Source organism: Ahaetulla prasina, chromosome 16 (assembly GCF_028640845.1).
Source record: "Ahaetulla prasina isolate Xishuangbanna chromosome 16, ASM2864084v1, whole genome shotgun sequence".
Lineage (NCBI taxonomy): Eukaryota > Metazoa > Chordata > Lepidosauria > Squamata > Colubridae > Ahaetulla > Ahaetulla prasina.
Genome location: NC_080554.1, coordinates 11,359,222 through 11,381,878, shown reverse-complemented (window position 1 = coordinate 11,381,878; position 22,657 = coordinate 11,359,222). Strand labels below are relative to the sequence as shown.

At 44.0% G+C, this 22,657-nt stretch overlaps 1 protein-coding gene across 1 annotated transcript in view; it reads right to left on the bottom strand.

Annotated features, from left to right (window-relative positions):
* Positions 1-7,455: 7,455 nt before the first annotated feature.
* Positions 7,456-22,657, bottom strand: part of LOC131186218 (fibropellin-3-like) — a 60,813-nt gene continuing 45,611 nt past the window's right edge. The window contains exon 4 of the mRNA XM_058159572.1: positions 7,456-9,297. Coding sequence (XP_058015555.1) covers positions 8,425-9,297 — 873 coding nt within the window. The 3' untranslated portion in view covers positions 7,456-8,424. The remainder of the gene's footprint in view (positions 9,298-22,657) is intronic.

Sequence of the window (22,657 nt, the reverse complement as noted above, 5' to 3'; positions counted from 1 at the left end):
GCTCAACGGACTAAGACAGTCTGTTATTAACACAGCTGCTTGCAATTACTGCAGGTTCAAGTCCCACCAGGCCCAAGGTTGACTCAGCCTTCCATCCTTTATAAGGTAGGTAAAATGAGGACCCAGATTGTTGGGGGCAGTAAGTTGACTTTGTATATAATATACAAATAGGATGAAGACTATTGCTTAACATAGTGTAAGCCGCCCTGAGACTTCGGAGAAGGGCGGGATATAAATGCAAATAAAATAAAAATAAATAAAATAAAAATATCTGTAGAAGTCTTGCCATACACGTGGTGGTGAAAAGAGCAGGGCACCACAAGAAGCCATTGAGATTGTCCTCAAGACTGAGGTTCTCACCTGTTGACCAGGTCCTCACAGATAGCTCCGTTAAGACAAGGCTGGCTTTGGCATTCATCAATATCCACTTCGCACTGGGTTCCTTGGTAGCCTGGCAGGCAGGAACAGGTGAAGAAGCCAATATTGTCAGAGCAGGTGCCACCATGCCGACAGGGACTGGATTCACATTCATTGATTTCCACATCGCAGTTCACACCTTTGTTACAAAAAGAGAGGGGTGGTGTCAGGCTACCTCCGACTATAATTAGGAAAGAATTCACCTTGACTTCATTTGGAATGAAGAAAAGTACTTTTACTATTTACAGTCTTGATAGCAGCTTAGCTAAGTTGGATCTGAGACAAAATATGGCTAACATATCATCTCCCCTCAACTGTCCCTCCTCCTTCAGGAGGTCAGGCTGGTCTGGTCCAATGCCAGCTCCTTCTCGGCCCCTCGTGGTAATCTTCTTCCACAGGTCTCTAGTTGTCAGTCATCTTAGGAATGCAGTGTCTGTTGGAAAAAACCCGCGCTGGCAACAATCAGCCATTAATCCCCCCTCCCACACTGTTATGTCAGCCGACACTCTTAATAGACTCCTTTCCCTTACCCCGTACGGTGGTATGATACATCTCATTCCCTTAATAGTTTTATAATACAGAAATAAACATTTCACATTCTATCTACTGATATAATCATTCAAAAGTATACGAAGATTGGAGTGGAGGCTGACAGGTGGATTCGGTTGTACATACGCTACACTTTCTAAAGGCTGCACGATGCGTCCTTCCGTCTCTAAATCGGCATTTTTCAACCTTAGCAACTTTGCGTTGAGTGGACGTCAACTCCAGGAATGCCCAAAGCTGGCTGGAAATTCTGGGAGTTGAAGTCCACTACTCTGAAAGATGCCGAAGTTAGGAAACTTTGCTCTAAATGAGACAGACACAGAGAGAGAGAGAGAGACAGACAGAGAGACAGAGACAGAGAGACAGAATAGAGACACAGAGAGAGGGAAAAAGAGAGAGAGACACAGACAGAGACAGAGAGACAGAGAGAGATACACACAGAGAGAGAGAGAGAGAGACAGACAGACAAACTGAGACAGACTGAGAGAGAGACAGAGAGACCGAGACAAAGAGAGACCGAGACACAGAGAGTGAGAGACAGAGACAGACAGATAGACCGAGAGAGACAGACAGAGACAGAGAGAGACACACACACACAGACAGAGAGAGAGAGACACAGACACAGACAGAGAGACAGAATAAAGACACAGAGAGAGGGAGACAGAGAGAGGGAGACAGAGAGAGAGACAGACAGAGATAGAGACAGAGACAGAGAGAGATACACAGAGACACAGGGAGAGAGAGACAGAGACAGAGACAAAGACAGACTGAGAGAGAGAGAGACAGAGAGAGAGACCCAGAGAGAGAGAGAGACAGACCAAGACCTAGAGAGACAGAGACAGAGAGAGACACAGAGAGAGAGAGAGACAGACAGACAGACAGAGAGAGGGAGGGAGAAAGAGAGAGAGAGACAGACAGAGAGAGACAGAGAGAGAGACACAGACAGAGAGACAAACAGACAGACAGACAAACCAAGAGAGACTGAGAGAGAGACAGAGAGACCGAGACAGAGAGAGACAGAGACACACAGAGAGAGAGACAGAGACAGACAGACAGAGAGACACACACACAGAGACAGAGACAGAATAGAGACAGACACAGAGAGAGGGAGACAGAGAGAGGGAGAGAGAGACAGAGACAGACAGACAGACAGAGACAGAGACAGACAGAGAGAGATACACAGAGACACAGGGAGACAGAGACACAGACACAGATAGACTGAGAGAGGGAGACAGAGAGACTGAGACAGAGAGACAGAGACAGAGACAGAGACCCAGAGACCCAGAGAGAGAGACAGAGAGAGACACACACACAGAGAGAGACACAGAGACCCACAGAGAGAGAGAGAGAGAGAGAGTCAGAAACAGAGAGAGACAGAGACAAACAGAGACAGAGACAGGTGATAGAGAACGAGAATGAGAAAGAGAATGAGAGAGAACAAGAGAGGGAGGGAGACAGGGAGATGGGAAACTATGATTTCCATGGGGAACTGAGCTTGGGAGGGAGGGAATTGCCCTCCAATTAGCATATTTTCAACTAAAATGAAGAGGACTTTCTCAGCATGTTTCCCTCGGGGCTCCAAAAAGGGGAGATCGCTCATTAACCGTTAGAATTATTTATCCTCCGCCTATCCGCACGTTTGCAGCAGGTCCATGGAGAAACCCCACAAGGGAATTTAACTGGCCTCCCAGTGCTCTTTTTCGCAATCTGCTCCATTTGGGGGGGGGGGCGGGAGAGCTGATTTCACAGCCTATATATCCCTGGGCTGCTACCTGCAAATCCACTTAATTCCAATTTTCTGGCCCAGCTCTGCTCCACAGCAGACCCGGCCAGACTAATCCAACAGGAATGTGGGCCCCTTAATCTAGCAGAGCTGCCGAGCCTTTAAGTAAAGACCCTCCCATCTCCTGCTAAAAGAGACTCAGTCCTTGTGAGGAGGGCAGAAGGGCCCAAGAGCTGAAGCCCAGGTTGGAGGGAGACACCTGGAACTCAACCCCAATGCCCAAAGGAAAACAGCAGCTGCGAGTTACACATCCCATTTTCCAATGAACTCGGGAGACACTAGAAAGGGTGCAGAGAAGAGCAACCAGGATGATTAAGGGGACTGGAGGCCAAAACATACGATGAACAGTTGCAGGAACCGGGCCTGGCTAGTCTAGTGAAGAGAAGGACCAGGGGAGACAGGAGAGCATCTTCCAATATTTGAGGGGCTGCCACAGAGAGGAGAAAGGGGCTCAAGCTGTTTTCCAAAGTACCTGAAGGCCAGACAAGGAACAATGGATGGAAACTGACCAAGGAGAGATTCAACCTGGAAATAAGGAGGAATTTTCTGACAGGGAGAACAATCAACCCATGGAACAGAAGTTGCCTTCGGAAGTTGTGGGAGCTTCATCCCTGGAAGCTTTCAAGAAGAGACTGGACTGCCATCTGTCAGAAATGGTGTAGGGATTCCTGCTTGGGCAGAGGAGGGTTGGACTAGATGACCTACAAGGTCCCTTCCAACTCTGTTAATCTGTAAACAAGATGATGAAGGGACTGAAGGCTAAAACATACGATGAACAGTTGCAGGAACTGGGCCTGGCTAGTCTAGTGAAGAGAAGGACCAGGGCAGACAGGATCTCCCAATATTTGAAGGGCTTTGCATCTTTATTTGGCCACGGCTATTTGTGTCCTTTCGTAAGATGCTTGGCTGAAATTCAGCAAATTCTTTTTTTTTTTCCAGGAGTTGCCAAGTTCATACCTTTTCCCACACCGGTTTTTGCTTATCTTGGAAGTTTCAAACTCTTTTAACTCGCTCATCCTGAGCTGAGGGAGCTTTTCAAAGGGAACTTTGGAATCCACCAGAATACAGAATAACAGAGTTGGAAGGGACCTTGGAGGTCTTCTAGTCCAACCCCCTGCTCAGGCAGGAAACCCTACACCACTTCAGACAAATGGTTATCCAACATCTTCTTAACAACTTCCAGTGTTGGAGCATTTACAACTTCTGGAGGCAAGCTGTTCCGCTGATTAATTGTTCCAACTGCCAGGAAATTTCTCCTTAGTTCTAAATTGCTTCTCTCCTTGCTTAGTTTCCACCCATTGCTTCTTGTCCTGCCCTCAGGGGCTTTGCAGAATAGCTTGACTCCCTCTTCTTTGGGGCAGCCCCTGAGATATTGGAAACCCTGCTGTTAGACAAATGGCAGCAAATATGGGGAAAAAATTATAAATTAACCATGTCCACAGCATATAAAGAAAATCAATACAAAATGTTCTATAGATGGCACATGGCACCTGAAAAATTGACAAAAAATGTTTAAAGATAAATCAGCTAAATGATGGAAATGCCATCAGATACCGAGATCGTATTATCATATTTGCTGGACGTGTCCAGAAGTGAGAAATTATTGAATTAAAATTAGAACATGGCTAGAGGAAATGATACGACGACGTATTGATTTAAAACCTGAACTGTTCCTATCGGGTATCTTACCAGAGAAATATAGTAAAGAGAATACTTCTTTGATGATACATATAGTAACTGCAGGGAGAATTGTATTTGTGCAAAATTGGAATGCAGAGAAAATTCCTTTAGAGGGAGAAGTAAAGATTGGAATGTGGAGAAATGAATAGATTAACAATGGTAATTAAAGAAAAGGAAGAATCAGAGTATTTTAAAGTATGGGGCAATTATATCAATGGTTAGAGAAGAGATAGATAGATAGATAGATAGATAGATAGATAGATAGATAGATAGATAGATAGATAGATAGATAGATAGATATGGATGGATAGATAGATAGATAGATAGATAGATAGATAGATAGATAGATAGATAGATAGATAGATAGATAGATAGATAGATAGATAAAAATTTAGATAATTGATGAATTAAATTTGGGAAGAATGATGTAATAACCTAAATGAAAATATAAAGGTCTGGTAGAAATATAATATGAAAATGATGGAGGAGGGAGTAGAAGGTTCAAAATATGTACTCAGATGAAACACTGAATGATTAAGGATGTATTGTTTGTTTATATGTTTGTTTATTTTAAAAATAACTTTAAAAAAAAAGATATTGGAAGACTGGAATAGGAATAGGAACAGAATAGAATAGAATAGAATAGAATAGTTGGAAGGGACCTTGGAGGTCTTCTAGTCCAACCCCCTGCTCAGGCTCATTGTCCAACCACTTCTTAAAAACTTCTAGTGTTGGAGCATTCACAACTTCTGGTGGCAAGCTGTTCCACTGATGAATTGTTCTGACTGTCAGAAAATTTCTCCTTAGTTCTAAGTTGCTTCTCTCCTTGATTAGTTTCCACCCATTGCTTCTCTGGAGAATAGCTTGACTCCCTCTTCTTTGGGGCAGCCCCTGAGATATTGGAAGACTGCTATCATGTCTCTCCTAGTCCTTCTTTTCATTAAACTAGACATACCCAATTCCTGCCACCGTTCTTCATATGTTTTAGCCTCCAGTCCCCTGATCCTCTTGGTTGCTCTTCTCTGCACTCTTTCTAGAGTCTCCACAACTTTTTTTTTACATCGTGGCCACCAAAACTGGATGCAAGATTCCAAGAGGAGGAGTGAGCGAAAGGAATTTGCTCTCCTTCTGTCCAGATTCCTCCTTCCTGTTGTTCTTAAAAGAGTGAACATTCCTCTGCCAAGAAGAGCATCCAGTGTTGCAATTCCACTGCTGGGCTGCTACCGAGCTGGTAATCTTCAATGCCCCCTCAACCCTCGCTCTTGCATTCCTTCCTGGCCATGTAAGGCACACAGAGGAACGAGGCCAGAGGCTGTTTGCGTGCCGGCTGGTACCAGGTGGAGGAGGAAACCTTGCGGCCCGCATTCCACCCAGAGGCCAAAGAAGAAATAAATAAAAATGAGACCCTCGAGGCTTCTGCCGCTTCAGCAGGGAGCTGGCAAGGCCCCCAGTGAGTCAGGGTCAGTTTCAGTCCAGGAAAAGTTGCTTGTGTTGCAACTAAGAGAGAAAAGTTTAGACTCAGCCTTTTTTTTTTTTTTTTTTTTGGACACCTGCATCTGAGGGACTAAGATTATTGTGCTGGCAATGGGCCCGGTTTAGAAATAGAAATAGAATAACAGAGTTGGAAGGGACCTTGGAGGTCTTCTAGTCCAACCCCCTGCTGAGACAGGAAACCCTACACCACTTCAGACAAAATGGTTGTCCAGCCTCTTCTTAAAAACTTCCAGTGTTGGAGCATTCACAACTTCTGGAGGCAAGTAGTTCCACTGATTAATTGTTCTAACTGTCAGAAAATTTCTCCTTAATTCTAAGTTGCTTCTCTCCTTGATTAGTTTCCACCCGTTGCTTCTTGTCCTGCCCTCAGGTGCTTTGGAGAATAGCTTGACTCCCTCTTCTTTGGGGCAGCCCCTGAGATACTGGAAGACTGCTATCCTGTCTCCCCTAGTCTTTCTTTTCATCAAAATAGACATACCCAGTTCCTGCAACCGTTCTTCATATGTTTTGGCCTCCAGTCCCCTCTTCGTCTTCACCCTTTCTACAGTCTCCATATCTTTTTTACATCGTGGCGACCAAAACTGGATGCAGACTTCCAAGTATGGCCTTACCAAGGCATTATAAAGTGGCATTAACACTGATCTTGATTCTATCTCTCTGTTAATGCAGCCTAGAACTGTGTTGGCTTTTTTGGCAGCTGCTGCACACGGCTGGCTCCTAGTTAAATGGTTGTCCACTAGGACTCCAAGATCCCTCTCACAGTTACTACTATTGAGTGAGATACCACCTATACGGTACCTGTGCATTTTGTTTTTCTTGCCTAAATGCAGAACCTTCCTTTTTTCGCCACTGAATTTCATTTTGTTAGATAGCGCCCAATGTTCAAGTTTGATCTTTACTGCATCGCAAGCTCAACCGGTCCAGAGTGGTGTTTCTCAACTTCGCTGAGTCTTAAGAATTTAAGAATTCTGGGAATTTCTGGGAGAAATATTGCTTCAGAGCCAGGAAGAGTGTCTAGAAGCTGAGCAACAATCATAAAGCTGGTTTGAAAGTCTATAGAAGAACATCTGGAGCATGCCTTAACTCTCCTATAATCATTAACTGAGACAGTTTCGATGCCCTGAATATTTACTGTTGTCTTTTCTTCTCTAGTAAATAACAATAGCCCTTAGACATATATACCACTTCATGGTGCTTCACAACCCTCTCTAAGTGCTTTACAGAGTCAGCCAGTTGCCCCCAACAATTTGGGTCCTCATTTTACTGACCTCAGAAGGATGGAAGTCTGAGGCCCCCCTTGAGCCGGTGAGAGTCGAACTGCTGGCAGTCGGCAGAATTAGCCTGCAATACTGTATTCTAACCACTGCGCCACCACAGCTCTTAGATATAGAGGATGGATGGATGGATGGATGGATGGATGGATGGATGGATGGATGGATGGATGGATAGATAGATAGATAATGGATGGATAGATAGATAGATAGATAGATAGATAGATAGATAGATAGATATGGATGGATGATGGATCAATGGATCAATGGACAGATAGAGAGATAGCAATAGCGCTTAGACTTATATACCACTTCATAATACTCTACAGCCCCCACTAAGCAGTTTATAGTTTACAGTGTCAGCATATTGCCCCGAACAATCTGAGTCCTCATTTTACCAACCTCGGAAGGATGGAAGGTCGAATCAACCTTGAGTTGGTGAGGGTCGAACTGCTGGCAATCGGCAGATTTAGCCTGCAATGCTGCATTCTCACCACTGTGCCACTACAGCTCTTAGATATAGAGGATAGATAGATAGATAGATAGATAGATAGATAGATAGATAGATAGATAGATAGATAGATAGATAGATAGATAGATGATAGATAGATAGATAGATAGATAGATAGATAGATAGATAGATAGATAGATAGATAGATAGATAGTGGGATGATGGATGGAGGGACAGACAGACAGACAGACATAGAGATAGATAGCAAGAGCACTTAGACTTATATACTGCTTCATAGTACTCTACAGCCCCTGCTAAGCGATTTACAGTTTACAGTGTCAGTGTGTTGTCCTCAACAATTTGGGTCCTCATTTTACTGACCTTGGAAGGATGGAAGTCTGAGTCCCCCTGGAGCCGGTGAGAGTCGAACTGCTAGCAGTCAGCAGAATTAGCCCGCAATACTGCATTCTAACCACTGAGCCACCACAGGTCTTAGATAGATATAGAGATTAGACAGATTGATAGCTAAATAGCTAGCTAGCTAGCTAGCTAGAAAGATAGATAGATAGATAGACAGACAGACAGACAGACAGCAATAGCACTTATATACCTCTCCATAGGGCTTGGCAGCCCTCTCTAAGCTTTTACAGCATCAGCTTCTTGCCCCCAACAATCTGGGTCCTCATTTTACTGACCTCGGAAAGACGGAAGGCTGAGTCAACCTTCAGCTGGTGAGAATCAAACTGCTGGCAGCCGGCAGAATTAGCCTGCAATGCCGCATTCTAACCACCACCCCAGCATGGCTGTTCTGCAATTTGGTCATCCCCAATTAAGAGATGGATGGCAACTGAAAAATATTGATGGGAGGCTGGCGAATCACCGAAGGCCACCTCCCAGAATCTGAGAAAGGTGAGACGTCCACAGTTACCTGTGTAGCCGGGCAGACACTGGCAAACGTAATGGTCTATCTCGTTGAGGCAGGTGCCGTTGTGTTGGCAAGGTTGGGAGGCGCACTCGTTGATGTCAATTTCGCAGCGGTAGCCCTGAAAGCCAGGCACGCAAAAGCAACTGTATTCGTTGACGCGGTCAAGACAGATGGCTCCATTCTGGCAGGGGTTGGAGGCGCACTCGTCGACCTCCTCCTCGCAGTGGGTACCAGTGTAGCCAGCCGGGCACTGGCACGTGTACGTCCCGCCGTTCTCAAGACAGGTGCCGTTGTTGCAAAGTTGACTTGAACAAATGGAAGAGCTCGGTAGACAATGGTTCCCACTCGGGCAGTGACAAGCGTACCCATCCTGGAGACTGACACACTCAAAACCAGGCCAAGGGCAAGGGTTAGCCTTGCACTCATCCCCTTGAGATCGACAGGAGGCATCTGCCAAGCTTGATCCACAGTGGCAAGTGTAATTCAGGTATCCAGGTGTCCCACTGCAACTCCACTCGGGTGGACAAGGATGTCCATCGCATGGCTCAGCTGGCGACTCACAGTCTCTTCCAACGTAAGCTACGGGGTTCTGGGCGCAGAAGCACTGGTAGCCACTTTCCAGGTCTCTGCAGGTCCCTCCATTCTTACATGGAGCTGAGGAGCAAAAGTTGGCTGGTTCTGAAGTTGCTTGTCCTGGAGACAAAAAAAAAAAAAAAGCGAGAGGGTTAGACTAGACTAGAGGAAGATTCCCACGTGTGTGTTCGCACGCTTTTGGTTGAGAGCTTGGTCCCACGCCATGACAGAAGGGTGGCTAATGATGACAACGATAATGTGGCAAATCAAAATTGAAAGCTAAAAGAAGAAGATAAAGTTCCTGCCGCAATTTTTCCTTTTGGGAATTATAACGGATTGTACAGTGACTGAGATTAAACTGATTTTGAACTTAATAACAGCAGCAAGGCTGTTGATTGGACAATATTGGAAGAAAAAAGAGTTACCTACAATAGAAGAATGGATATTGAAAGTTACTAACTTGGCTGAGATGGCTAAAATCTCAGCTTTTTTGAAAGACAACACGCAGGAAAGATATTTAATTGAATGGAAAAAATGGATTGATTATTTACAAAACAGATATCAGATTAAGAAATATCAGATTGCTTTGAATAATTAGGAAGTATTATTTTATATAAGGGGGAGGTTAGGAAATGAAAAGATTTGGATGAGGTTAATTGGATTAGAAGGGAAAATTTTACTCTATGTTTGGTTTATGTATAACAATACCTTGTGATTGACCCGGGAAGCCGGGGGAGGGGGTGTGTGTGAAGGGAGGGGGGAAGGGGTTTTGTGGGGGGAGGGGGGGAAAAGGGAGAAAAATGTTTTTGCTTGTTAAAACTTTTTCAATTAAAAAAAAATTGAAAGCTAAAAATTGCATGTCTGCCAAAGTAGATTTCCCAGCAATGGGGACAACAGCTTGGAAGGAAGGGAGAAGAATTGGACCTTACCCTAATGAGACAAGAGACAATATGGCTGATGGAATGGAATGGAATGGAGTGGAGTAGAAATAGAAATAGAGGGAATAGAGATTTTGCAATATCCTTCTCCCAGGAGTGGGGAGGGAATGGGGATTTTGCAGTATCCTTCCCATAGAGTATTTATTTATTTATTTATTTATTTTATTTATTTTTCAAATTTTTATACCGCCCTTCTCCGAGGACTCAGGGCGGTGTACAGCATAAATAAAATGCAAATACCCAAAAGATTTTAAAATACAATATCCAGTTAAAAATCTGATTCAATAGCTGTATATTAAAATTTCTAAGTAAAAAAATTACAAAATAAATTAAAATCCCTTAAAAACCCACTAAAAACCCTCAGTATTAAAATTTGTCATTAAGCCAGCCCCGCTTGGTGGAAAAAGAAAGTTTTGAGCTCATGCTTAAAAGTGGGGTGGGAATGGAGATTTTGCAGTATCCTTCCCCTGCCATGCCCACCAAGCCACACCCACAGAACCGGTAGTAAAAAAAATTGAATTTCACCACTGCTGGGCACCATACATTCCAATACATATGAAACTGATCAGATTAAACATTATTATTTCTTTCAATCAACTTATGTATTTCTAATAACAATACACATCTATATTAAAGATAAAGGTTCCCCTTGCACATACGTGCTAGTCATTGCCGACTCTAGGGGGCGGTGCTCATCTCCGTTTCAAAGCCGAAGAGCCAGCGCTGTCCGAAGACGTCTCCATAGTCATGTGGCCGGCATGACTCAACGCTGTTCCCTTCCCACCGAAGGTGGTCCCTATTTTTTCTACTTGCATTTTTTACCTGCTTTTGAACTGCTAGGTTGGCAGAAGCTGGAACAAGTAACGGGAGCTCACCCCGTTACACGGCAGCACTAGGGATTCAAACCGCCAAGCTGCCAACCTTTCGATCGACAAGCTCAACGTCCTAACCCCTGAGCCACCGTGTCCCTTCATCTATATTAGGTTACAGTTTATCATAATTCAATTATCCACCTATTTCTCATTATTACGTTCATTTTATCAAATAAAAATATTCCCTTTATTTCTATCATTTGTTCTAGCTTTTAATCATGTCATCCTTTATTAAGAAACTTTTTCTTTCTTTCCTGTGTAACATCTAATCATGTCACCTGCCTAGAAAAAGAGAGGGGGGAAAAATAAAACAATAGAGAGGAGGAGAAAGGGAAAAGCAACTTAGAACAGCAACAAAAAAGAGGAATGATCCATCCATCATCTCTTGCTCGCTTCATACTTTGGTTGCTATGCTTTAAAAAAAAAGAGAGGGAAAAGGAAAGGCGAATCAGAACAACAATAAGGATGAAAATCATCTACCCGTCCAGATAGGTTGGCCGAAATGTACACGAATCTAAGTCCGAAGTGCTGGAAATGTAATCAATATCAAGGTACCTTCTTTCATGTCTGGTGGACATGCCCCGAAGTGAAAAATACTGGATTAAGATACAGGGATGGTTTACAGGATATAACAAAATGCCAAATTGAACTGAATCCAGAAACATTTCTCTTGGGAATATTTAAGACAAAATTTGATAAAAAAAACCAAGATACTTGATTTTGCACATTCTAATAGCAGCAAGGATTGTGTTCGCACAATATTGGAAAGTTAGTAACATACCACCAAAGGGTCTGATTATCCAAATGTATATGATTGCGCAGAAATGGACAGGCTTACCATAGAATTACAATAAAAAGGAGATTCAGAATACTGTTGGAAGAAATATCCATCTGGGTTCAGTTCCAAGTGGGGACAAAGACACTGGAAACATGGAGACTGCTTGGAAAGATGGTTTAATGGTGGTCAGGATCACATGGCTTGAGTTCCTGAACAGAAAAGGGCTGAGATCCCGTGTGCTCCCTCGCTTTATGCTTTTTCTGAGCTTTGAACTTTCTGGGGCACAGGAAGAGTACCCTGATTGGTTGTCAGACTCCCAGGTGGTCTAGGGGTCTTAGCTAACATTGTAGGTTGTCCCTCAAGCTTGCCTGAGCCTTGCCATGTGGTGAGTTTCTGTTCTATTGTGTTGCAAATGATGGTCCATTGAGGAAGGTGGGGGGATTGAATGAGCTTGGCTGAAGCTTTAATGGCCCATTGACAAAGGTGGGGGGGGAGTCAGGAAGCTGCTTTGTCTTTAAAACATGTTTCTCCATTTCTCATCCAGGGAAATATATTCTGCCTTTTAAATATTTTCTAAAATATTTCATTCTTCTAGGAGGGGGGTGGGTGCTAAATTCCTACAATACTATGCGGTCTGGGAAAATTGGTACACATGGGACAATCAATAGAAATAGAAAACAAAATACATATAAGGCTATTGATGATTAGATGTATATAATGTATATAGAGTCTATCCAAAATATACAATAATGTCATGGCTCTGTTGAATATGTACAATTGTTATGAAAAAAAAATCATAATAAAAATAAATTTTTTAAAAAAAGAAAATCATCTACCCGTCATCTCTTGCCCGCTTCAATACTTCAATTGCTATGCTTTTTTTTTTTAATTGCCTCCCACACTCCTCTCTTAAGTTTCTATCTATATCTATTTCTTAGAAACTAGGCAGTGGAAGAGGGTAGAGGTGGAAGGAATACTTAGATTGGACACCTGAAAAAATTTTCAACACCATCATCACCTGCTTCTTTTCTGTTATCCTTGGCTTCTCCCTGATTTCTATCCAGGTTGTTCTTTCGACTCTTTCCCCAAATTTTGCCTTTCTTAGCTGAGAAACATTTCCAGGATACTTTGCAAATTTCTGCTGTTTGTCCCCTCCCTCCCCCCCCTTCCTGGGACCATTGGGAGAGTGGGGGAGGCTCTGGCTTTGCCTTCCCAACACCCCCCCTTTGTCCTGCCCTTTTATTCTCCAATCTCCACTCAAGCGGAGAACGGGGATGACAGAATGAGCCTGGTATGCGTGGAGCAATTAAGAGTTTGCAACCCAAGCGGCTCTTTTCCAGCAGGGCAGCCTCTCTGTTCCACTCCAACAAGCTTTGTTTCTCTCTGCAAACGCTCCATCAGGCTGGGGCACACATGGTCCTTCCTCGCCCCTGCTTTGTAGGTGCAGCTTGTGATGCTGGCAAGAAAAGCTGTCCATGGTAGTTATGACTCTCTCGGAAACCCACATCTGGAACAGGCAGGAAGGTGCAGCTGGCACAGTGAAGCCATTGGCTCTTTCTGTCGACCATCTGAGGAAAGAGATGGACTTCCCTGGATGTTCTAGATAGGAGATGGCTGGTTCAAAAGTCCATCCATCTTCTTTCCATCTCTCCATCCATCCAGCTGGCTCTTTCTGTTAACCATTTGAGGAAAGAGATGGACCTCCTTGGATGTTCTAGAAAAGAGAGGGCTGGAGCAAAAGTCCACCCATCTTCTTTCCATCTCTTCATCCATCCCTCCATCCATCCAGCTGGCTCTTTCTGTTGACCATTTGAGGAAAGAGATGGACCTCCTTGGATGTTCTAGAAAGGAGATGGCTGGTTCAAAAGTCCACCCATCTTCTTTCCATCTCTCCATCCATCCAGCTGGCTCTTTCTGTTGACCATTTGAGGAAAGAGATGGACCTCCTTGGATGTTCTAGAAAGGAGATGGCTGGTTCAAAAGTCCACCCATCTTCTTTCCATCTCTTCATCCATCCCTCCATCCATCCAGCTGGCTCTTTCTGTTGACCATTTGAGGAAAGAGATGGACCTCCTTGGATGTTCTAGAAAGGAGACGGCTGGTTCAAAAGTCCACCCATCTTCTTTCCATCTCTTCATCCATCCCTCCATCCATCCAGCTGGCTCTTTCTGTTGACCATTTGAGGAAAGAGATGGACCTCCTTGGATGTTCTAGAAAGGAGACGGCTGGTTCAAAAGTCCACCCATCTTCTTTCCATCTCTTCATCCATCTCTACATCCATCCAGCTGGCTCTTTCTGTTGACCATTTGAGGAAAGAAATGGACCTCCTTGGATGTTCTAGAAAGGAGATGGCTGGAGCAAAAGTCCACTCACCTTTTTTCCATTCCTTCATCCATCCATCCATCTTTTCAGACATCCATGAAATGAACAGTCTCCTCTAAAACATTTTGGGTTTTAGTTCAGTGGAACGAAAAGAGAACAGGGGCTTGCAGATAGTGTTCCAAAATGGATCCACGCTTTCAGGTTCAAAAGACATCTGGGTTTAAATCTGCAAGCCAAAATGCTAAAACACACATTGCTCTTTTAAATATTGGACGGAAAAGGAATTTACATTTTAAACCCAGGGATTAAAGTTTCTGGTTGTTTTGGCCAGATTGGTTTTGGAATTATGGTGAATTTGACAATTATTGAAAATACTGCTTTTTCTTATTTGGAACTGTTCTGATACAGTTCCGTAAAGAGCAACTTAGGTATTTAAATGGTAAATTTTTGGATTAATTGTTTTCAGTGTTTCTCAACCTTGGCAATGTACAGCTGTATAGACTTCAACTCCCAGAATTCCTCAGCCAGCATTCTTTCCCTTACAAAGGAATTCTGGGAGCTGAAGTCCATGGCATCTTCAAGTTGTCCAGGTTGAAAAACAATACGATAGATAGATAGATAGATAGATAGATAGATAGATAGATAGATAGATAGATAGATAGATAGATAGGCAGACAGACAGACAGACAGACAGACAGACAGACAGAGATAGATACAGACACAGGCAGACAAATATAACAGATAGATAGATAGATAGATAGATAGATAGATAGATAGATAGATAGATAGATAGATAGACATACAGACATAACAGATAGATAGATAGATAGATAGATAGATAGATAGATAGACAGACAGACAGACAGACAGACAGACAGACAGACAGACACAGATAGACAGAGATATAGACGATATAGATAGATAGATAGATAGATAGATAGATAGATAGATAGATAGATAGATAGATAGATAGACATAACAGATAGATAGATAGATAGATAGATAGACAGACAGACAGACAGACAGACAGACAGACAGACAGACAGATAGATAGATAGATAGATAGATAGATAGATAGATAGATAGATAGATAGATAGATAGATAGATAGATAGATAGATAGATAGATAGATAGATAGACATAACAGATAGATAGATAGATAGACAGACAGACAGACAGACAGACAGATATAACAGATAGATGAGAGAGAGAGAGAGAGAGAGAGAGAGAGAGAGAGAGAGAGAGAGAGGCAGACTGACAGAGAGAGAGAGGTAGCCCGCTTATCAATGCATCCAACAAAAATGAAAATGCAGTAGAAAAGCAACGCACATTTGAAAAAGGAACAGACATTCCTGTCCAACTAACGCGAAGTGGCTTTAATAGCACTCCTAAATCCCAGCGTTAAAAAGCACACACTGCACCATCCCAAAAAGAAGCCTTTTCCAGAAAGGAGGCTAAGCACGTGTGGGGACCAAGAACCAATTACCTTAAAACTCAAGAGACCTCCCCCCCTCCCCCACCCCACCCCACCCCGGACAACAAGCATGATGTGAATAGCCCTCTCCTCTTTCTACCAGCGTCCGGCACATCTGGAATTTTAATTTGCAGATTTCTCGGTGAGAGAAATCACCCTTAGTTAAAGTGACAAACATATATTGTCCCTTTAATGTGCCCAGACAAAAAACATTCATCCTGAATGCGTAGAAGGACCTGTTAGACCCATTTAGCACTTAGACCAGATTAGGAATGGATACCTAATGAAAAACAAAATAAGAAACTTCACCAGGATCTCGGCTAATCCAGAATAAGTTCCCAGGCTCCTTCCTCAATGATATTGGGCACTCCAATTTGTTCCCCAAAATTACCAACACTCAAAATGAAATATCTTTGCGATGTTCCTGCTGAAATGAGACCGAATTAAGAAAGCCTGTTCCAATGTTACCCACAGTTTTTTTTTTAATAAATAATAAATAGGGTGTCATATTTTTATTCATTTTTTCAGCTTCAGTTTTAGTGTCCTGCTGGAAAAGACAAAGCCAAAATACCAGCACCGGGTCGTTTATGGCTGACCAATTTTTCTCCTTCTCCTCAAGAATGGAAGTTTATCAACTCGGTGGTTTTCCTTTTATTTTGAGCATTGCTGGAAAGTAACTTTTATTGCTCTTATCCTCAGATATGCAGATGATGCCACTCTAATCGCAGAAAGTGAAGAGAAACTAAAGAGCCTCTTGATGCGGGTGAAGGAGAAGAGTGCAAAAACTCAACATTAAGAAAACTAAGATCATGGCTTCTGGCCCTCTCAATTCCTGACAAATAGACGGGGAAGAAATGAAGGTAGTGACAGATTTTATTTTCCTGGGCTCCAAGATCACTGAAGATCTTGGGGACTGCAGCCAAGAAATTAAAAGACGCTTGCTCCTGGGGAGGAAAGCTATGGGAAATCTCTACTAAAAGCAGACACATCACCCTGCAACAAAAGTGTGTATAGTCAAGGCGATGGTTTTCCCAGTTGCAATGGATGGCTGAGAAAGTTGGATCATAAGGAAGGCTGAGCGCCAAAGAATGGAAGCCTTTGAACTCTGGAGCAGGAGAAGATGCCTCCGAATCCCTTGGACTGCAAGGCGATCCAATCGGTCAGTCCTGGAAGAGATCAATCCTGACTGCTCTTTAGAAGGCCAGATCCTGAAGAGGAAACTGAAATACTTTGGCCATCTAATGAGAAGGAAGGACTCCCTGGAGAAGAGCCTAATGCTGGGAACGATGGAGGGCAAAAGAAGAAGGGGACGGCAGAGAACGAGGTGGCTGAATGGAGTCACTGAAGCAGTGACTGAGCTTAGATGGACTCCAGGGGATGGTAGAAGACAGGAAAGCCTGGAGGAACATTGTCCATGGGGTCGTGATGGGTCGGACACGACTTCCTAACTAACAACAATAATAACTATAATTTTTATTGCTCTTATCATCCTTTCCTGGTCATGCGTGAGCTTCAGCCTTCGGATATCACAATTAGACCACTTTTAACATATACGTTTTAAGTTTCATTAAAAATAAATTTTAGACTTCTAAGATCCTCTGCAGAGCATTCTCATTTGATGCAAGCCCCAGCTGCAATGCAGAGCTTCTGACCTTCCACCCCAACCCTGGGCAATTGGCACCTTAAGATGTCATTGTAACATTAACCATACACCCCCGTACCTGTTTCCTTACATCCCTTTAGACAGCCTGCAGATAAGCTGACCTCGTATCTGCACTTAAAATTCCAGGAGGGGATGACAAGCACAGAGGGGTTATCAGCCTCCTTCCTATTTTTACATCTTCCCTTCAAGCTGGAGCTAAACAGAGAAAACTGGAGACACTCCTGAAGATCAGAGTAAGGATTGGATGACCAAGAGGAGATCCATCTCTTCTGGTTTTGGAAATTCCATTCTTGGGCGCTCACCGCTCAGGTTTTTAATTCTTCACAACGATGTTCACTCTGAGGACCAGAAGAAAAGCCGACACGGATAAGGTCTTCAAGAATTCTGATTTGTTAGCTCCAATTCTCAGCATTGTAGGCCTTTGGGAGAAAGCAGCTGAGAAGACGTCCACAAAATATCGTGAGTTGTAAACCTCACATTTAAGCTCAAACTCAGCTTCATTGCAATAATCCAGATCTAGTCGGATCAGTTGCTAAAAGTGGTAGAGGGCTTTGCGTCTTCTTAGATCTCCTAACAATCAGAATAGAGCTGAAGGGGACCTTGGAGGTCTTCTAGTCCAATCCGCTGCTCAAGCAGGAGAACCTACACCATTTCAGACAAGTGACTGTCTAATCTCTTCTTAACAACCTCCAATGATGAAGCACCCTACTTCTGGGAGTTGAAGCTTCTGTAGGGAAGCAGTTCCACTGGTTAATTGTCCTCACTGATAGGAAGTTTCTCCTTAATTGCAGGTTGCTTCTCTCCTTGGTTAGTTTCCATCAATTGTTTCTTGTCCTGCCTGTCTGATGCTTTACAAAATAAGTTGACCCCGTGTTCTTTGTGGCAGCCCCTCAAATACTGGAACATTGCTACCATGTCACCCCTGGTCCTTTTTTTCTCTAGACTGCCCATGCCCAGTTCCTGCAACCGTTCTTCACGTGTGTTTTTTTTTTGTCTCCAGGCCTTTGATCATCTGAGTTGCTCTTCTTTGCACTTTTTCCAAAGTCTCAACAACTTTTTTGGTAATGTGGTGACCAAAACTGGATGCCAGTATCCCAGGAGGAGGCTTTTATAAAGCGGTACGGATACTTTAATGATTGAAACTAGAAGTTGTGGTTTCACCTGATGATGTTTTCTTCGTGGACTCCATGGAGAAGGGTGTCTCATATTCTGAGGTTCTTGACTAAATTCTCTCTTTTTTTTCCCTTCGTGCTTCGGAAGAATAAACTAAGATGCCTCAAATTAAGTCCCGGATCTGGAGCTCTTTGTCTTTGCGATCTTTTCGACCACTTTGTAGCCGTCTCTGCAATGGTGTTGCAGCTGGATTTTCTCCTGTGGCTGAGAACCCTGTTGATTTGACTAGCACTTTGCTCTTCGCACATGACCATGAGAAGCCCCTCGGCCTTCTAAGCCAGGGGTCTCCAACCTTGGCATCTTTAAGGCTTGTGGACTTCAACTCCCAGAGTTCCTCAGCCAGCAAAGCTGGCTGAGGAACTCTGGGAGTTGAAGTCCACAAGCCTTAAAGTTGCCAAGGTTGGAGACCCCTGTTCTAAGCAACCTACAGACTCAAGAGGGCAGCTCTCAAAAAGGTGATGGGAACATTTAGGTTGCCATGGTAATGAAAAGGACTGTGACCTCTGCTGCTCTCAGCTCTCCTGGTTTGTTGCTGCTGTTAGTTGCGAAGTTGTGTCCGACCCCATGGACAACGTTCCTCTAGGCCTTCCTGTCCTCTACCATCCCCCAGAGTCCATTTAAGCTCACGCAGACTGCTTCAGTGACTCCATCCAGCCACCTCGTTCTCTGCCGTCCCCTTCTTCTTTTGCCCTCAATCGTTCCCAGCATTCGGCTCTTCTCCAGTGAGTCCTTCCTTCTCATTAGGTGGCCAAAGTATTTCAGTTTCCTCTTCAGGATCTGGCCTTCTAAAGAGCAGTCAGGGTTGATCTCCTCATGGACTGACCAGTTGGATCGCCTTGAAGTCCAAGGGACTTGCAGGAGTCTTCTCCAGCTCCAGAGTCCAAAGGCCTCCATTCTTTGGCGCTCAGCCTTCCTTATGGTCCAATTTTCACAGCCATCCATTGCAACTGGGAAAACCAGAGCCTTGACTATACGCACTTTTATTTTCAGGGTGATGTCTCTGCTTTTTAGAACACTGTCTAGATTTGCCATGGCTTTCCTCCCCAGGAGCAAGCGTCTTTTAATTTCTTGGCTGCAGTCCCCAAGATCTTCAGTGATCTTGGAGCCCAGGAAAATAAAATCAGTCACTTCCTCCATTTCTTCCCCATTTATTTTGCTAGGAATTGAGACTGCAAGGCGATCCAACCAGTCAGTCCTAGAGGAGATCAACCCTGACTGCTCTTGAGAAGGCCAGATCCTGAAGAGGAAACTCGAATATTCAAATGGCCACCTAATGAGAAGGAAGGACTCCCTGGAGAAGAGCCGAATGCTGGGAACGATGGAGGGCAAAAGAAGAAGGGGATGGAGGTGGCTGGATGGAGTCACTGAAGCAGTCGGCGTGAGCTTAAATGGACTCCAGAGGATGGTAGAGGACAGGAAGGCCTGGAGGAACATTGTCCATGGGGTCACGATGTCAACTTCGTTGACTAACAACAACAAAATGAATCCCTGAACTGTCTTCTTGATCTCTCCCTGATTTGGTTGACCAGGGTCAGGGAGAACCTGGCAGATGTCAACCTTAACTTTCCCCAACTCCTGTCTTTGCCAGAGCATGCCTCTTCCAAAAACCCAGATCTGCAGTTCCCGAAATGTACGCCTTGACTATCAAACGTGAATGGACAGCCCGCCAGGTGTGCAGTTGGACGCTCCTCCGCTGCTCTCCTCAGCTTTGGAGATGAAACCCGCTCCTGTTCTCGGGGGTTTCGAGAAACAGGCAATGCTAAACCCATCAATCTATCACACTTTTATGGCCCTCTTTGCCTCAACCGCCCAGCTGTCTCTTTGATCTTCCACTTCTCATTGTGGTCCTCCTCCTTAGATCAGAACCCTCCTTTTACAAACCCTCTTCTGCGGTGACCTTCATGTCCTACCCCCACCCCCCACCCCCCACCCCCCTGTCTCCTCTGATCTCCCAAACACAGCTACACATCAAACACCGAATGAGGTTTTGTGTGTGTTCTTAGTTAGCCATCTTGGCTCTCCCAGCTGGGATTCTAAATCCAATCTAAATAGGCTGCCGGCTTCCACAGGCAAATCAGTCACTTTGGAAGAGGGTGACTGGCGCTTACTTGCCTGAGCAACACTACTTGAGGTGCCTGAGGGATACGTGTGCTATGTAGGGGTACATTTTGGAGAGCAGGCAGCAGGATTTCATTTTTTAAAAAATGTGTGCCGGTTTGCCCACTGTAGAAAAAAAAAATGACAATAAAGGTTATTTGATGGTATCTTATGAAGGGGGGAGGGAGCAAGGCAAGAGCCAGATCCAATCCTATCTTTAATTGAGAAGAGGGGACGGGAGGGGAGGGGAATGGACTGTACTGGACTTGACTGGACTAGATTAGACTAGACTAAGGACTGGACTGGACTGGACTGGACTGGACTGGACTGAACTAGACTAGACTAGACTAGATTAGACTAAGGAATGGAATGCAATGCAATGCAATGCAATAGAATAAGGACTGGACTGGACTGGACTGGACTGGACTGGACTAGAATAGAATAGAATAGAATAGAATAGAATAGAATAGAATAGAATAGAATAGAATAGAATAGAATAGAGAATGGACTGGACTGGGCTAGACTAGACTAGACTAGATTAGACTAAGGACTGGAGTGGACTGGACTGAACTGGACTGGAGTGGACTGGAATAAGAACAGAACAGAACAGAACAGAACAGAATAGAATAGAATAGAATAGGAGAATGGACTGGACTGGACTGGACTGGACTGGACTGGACTAGACTAGACTAGACTAGATTAGACTAAGAACTGGAGTGGACTAGAATGGAATGGAGTGGAGTGGAATAGAATAGAATAGAATAGAATAGAATAGGGACTGGACTGGACTGGACTGGAATGGAATGGAATGGAATAGAATGGAATGGAATAGAATAAGGATTGGATTGCACCTTTTCTACCTAGTCTGAATTTAAACGTCAACATGGCCTATTTTGAAACTGGTCTTAGCAGGTTTCAATGAGGGTATCCTGGAAACAAATTATAATTTTGGGTTGCTTTGACAATGTGGGGTGGGTTGGGGAGTTGAGTGTTTCTCTGCAGCCACAATGATTTCTGTTCTTCTCTTTTGTGCTGTGAAAGACACATCAAAGCTGCTCTGTTCTGAGAAAGCCGGTGAAAGAGGTTATTAAGGGCCTTCCACAGTGGTGAAATTTTTTTTCCACAGTGGTGAAATTTTTTACTACCGGTTCTGTGGGTGTGGCTTGGTGGGCGTGGTGTGGCTTGGTGGGCGTGGCAGGGGAAAGATACTGCAAAATCTCCATTCCCTCCCCACTCCTGGGGGAAGGATATTGCAAAATCTCCATTCCCACCCCACTTGGGGGCCAGCCAGAAATGGTATTTGCCGGTTCTCCGAACTATTCAAAATTTCCTCTACCGGTTCTCCAGAACCTGCTGGATTACACCCCTGGCCTTCCACCTTCTCTATTGAGAATGGGAGAAAGCCAGGCCACAGGACCTGGAATAGCCAACAACACCGAAGATGAATGGCTCAAGATCCAAATGGATCTTGACAGACTTGAACACTGAGACCTAAATGAAATTCAACGTTAGAGAAGTCCTACGCTTAGGCAAGAAAACCAAAAGTACACATATAGACTGGGTGAAACCAGGCTTAATAGCAGTAACTCTGAGAGGGATCTTGGAGTCTTAGTGGACAACCAGCTAAATATGAGCCAACAGTGTGCGGTGGCAGCCAAAAACGCCAATGCAATCCTAAATTGCATTAACAGAGGGATACAACCAAGAGCAAGTGAGGTACTAATACCACTCTGTAAAGCCTTAGTAAGGCCACACCTAGTATCCTGCATCCAGTTTTGGCCACCACACTACTAAAAAGATGTTGAGACTCTAGAAAGAGTGCAGAGAAGAGCAACAAAGATGATTAAGGGACTGGAGGCTAAAACATACGATGAAAGGTTGCAGGAACTGGGCCTGGCTAGTCTACTGAAGAGAAGGACCAGGGAAGACATGATAGCATGTCTTCCAATATTTGAGGGGCTACCCCAGAGAGGAAGGGGTCAAGCTGTTTTCCAAAGCGCCCAGAGGCCAGACAAGGAATAATGGATGGAAACTGATCAAGGAAAGATTCCACCTGGAAATAGGGAGTAATAAGGACAGGAACAATCAACTCATGGAACAGAAGTTGCCTTCAAAAGCTTCATCCCTGGAAGCTTTCAAGAAGAGACTGGACTGCCATCTATCAGACATGATGTAGGGTCTCCTGCTTGGGTGGGGGTTT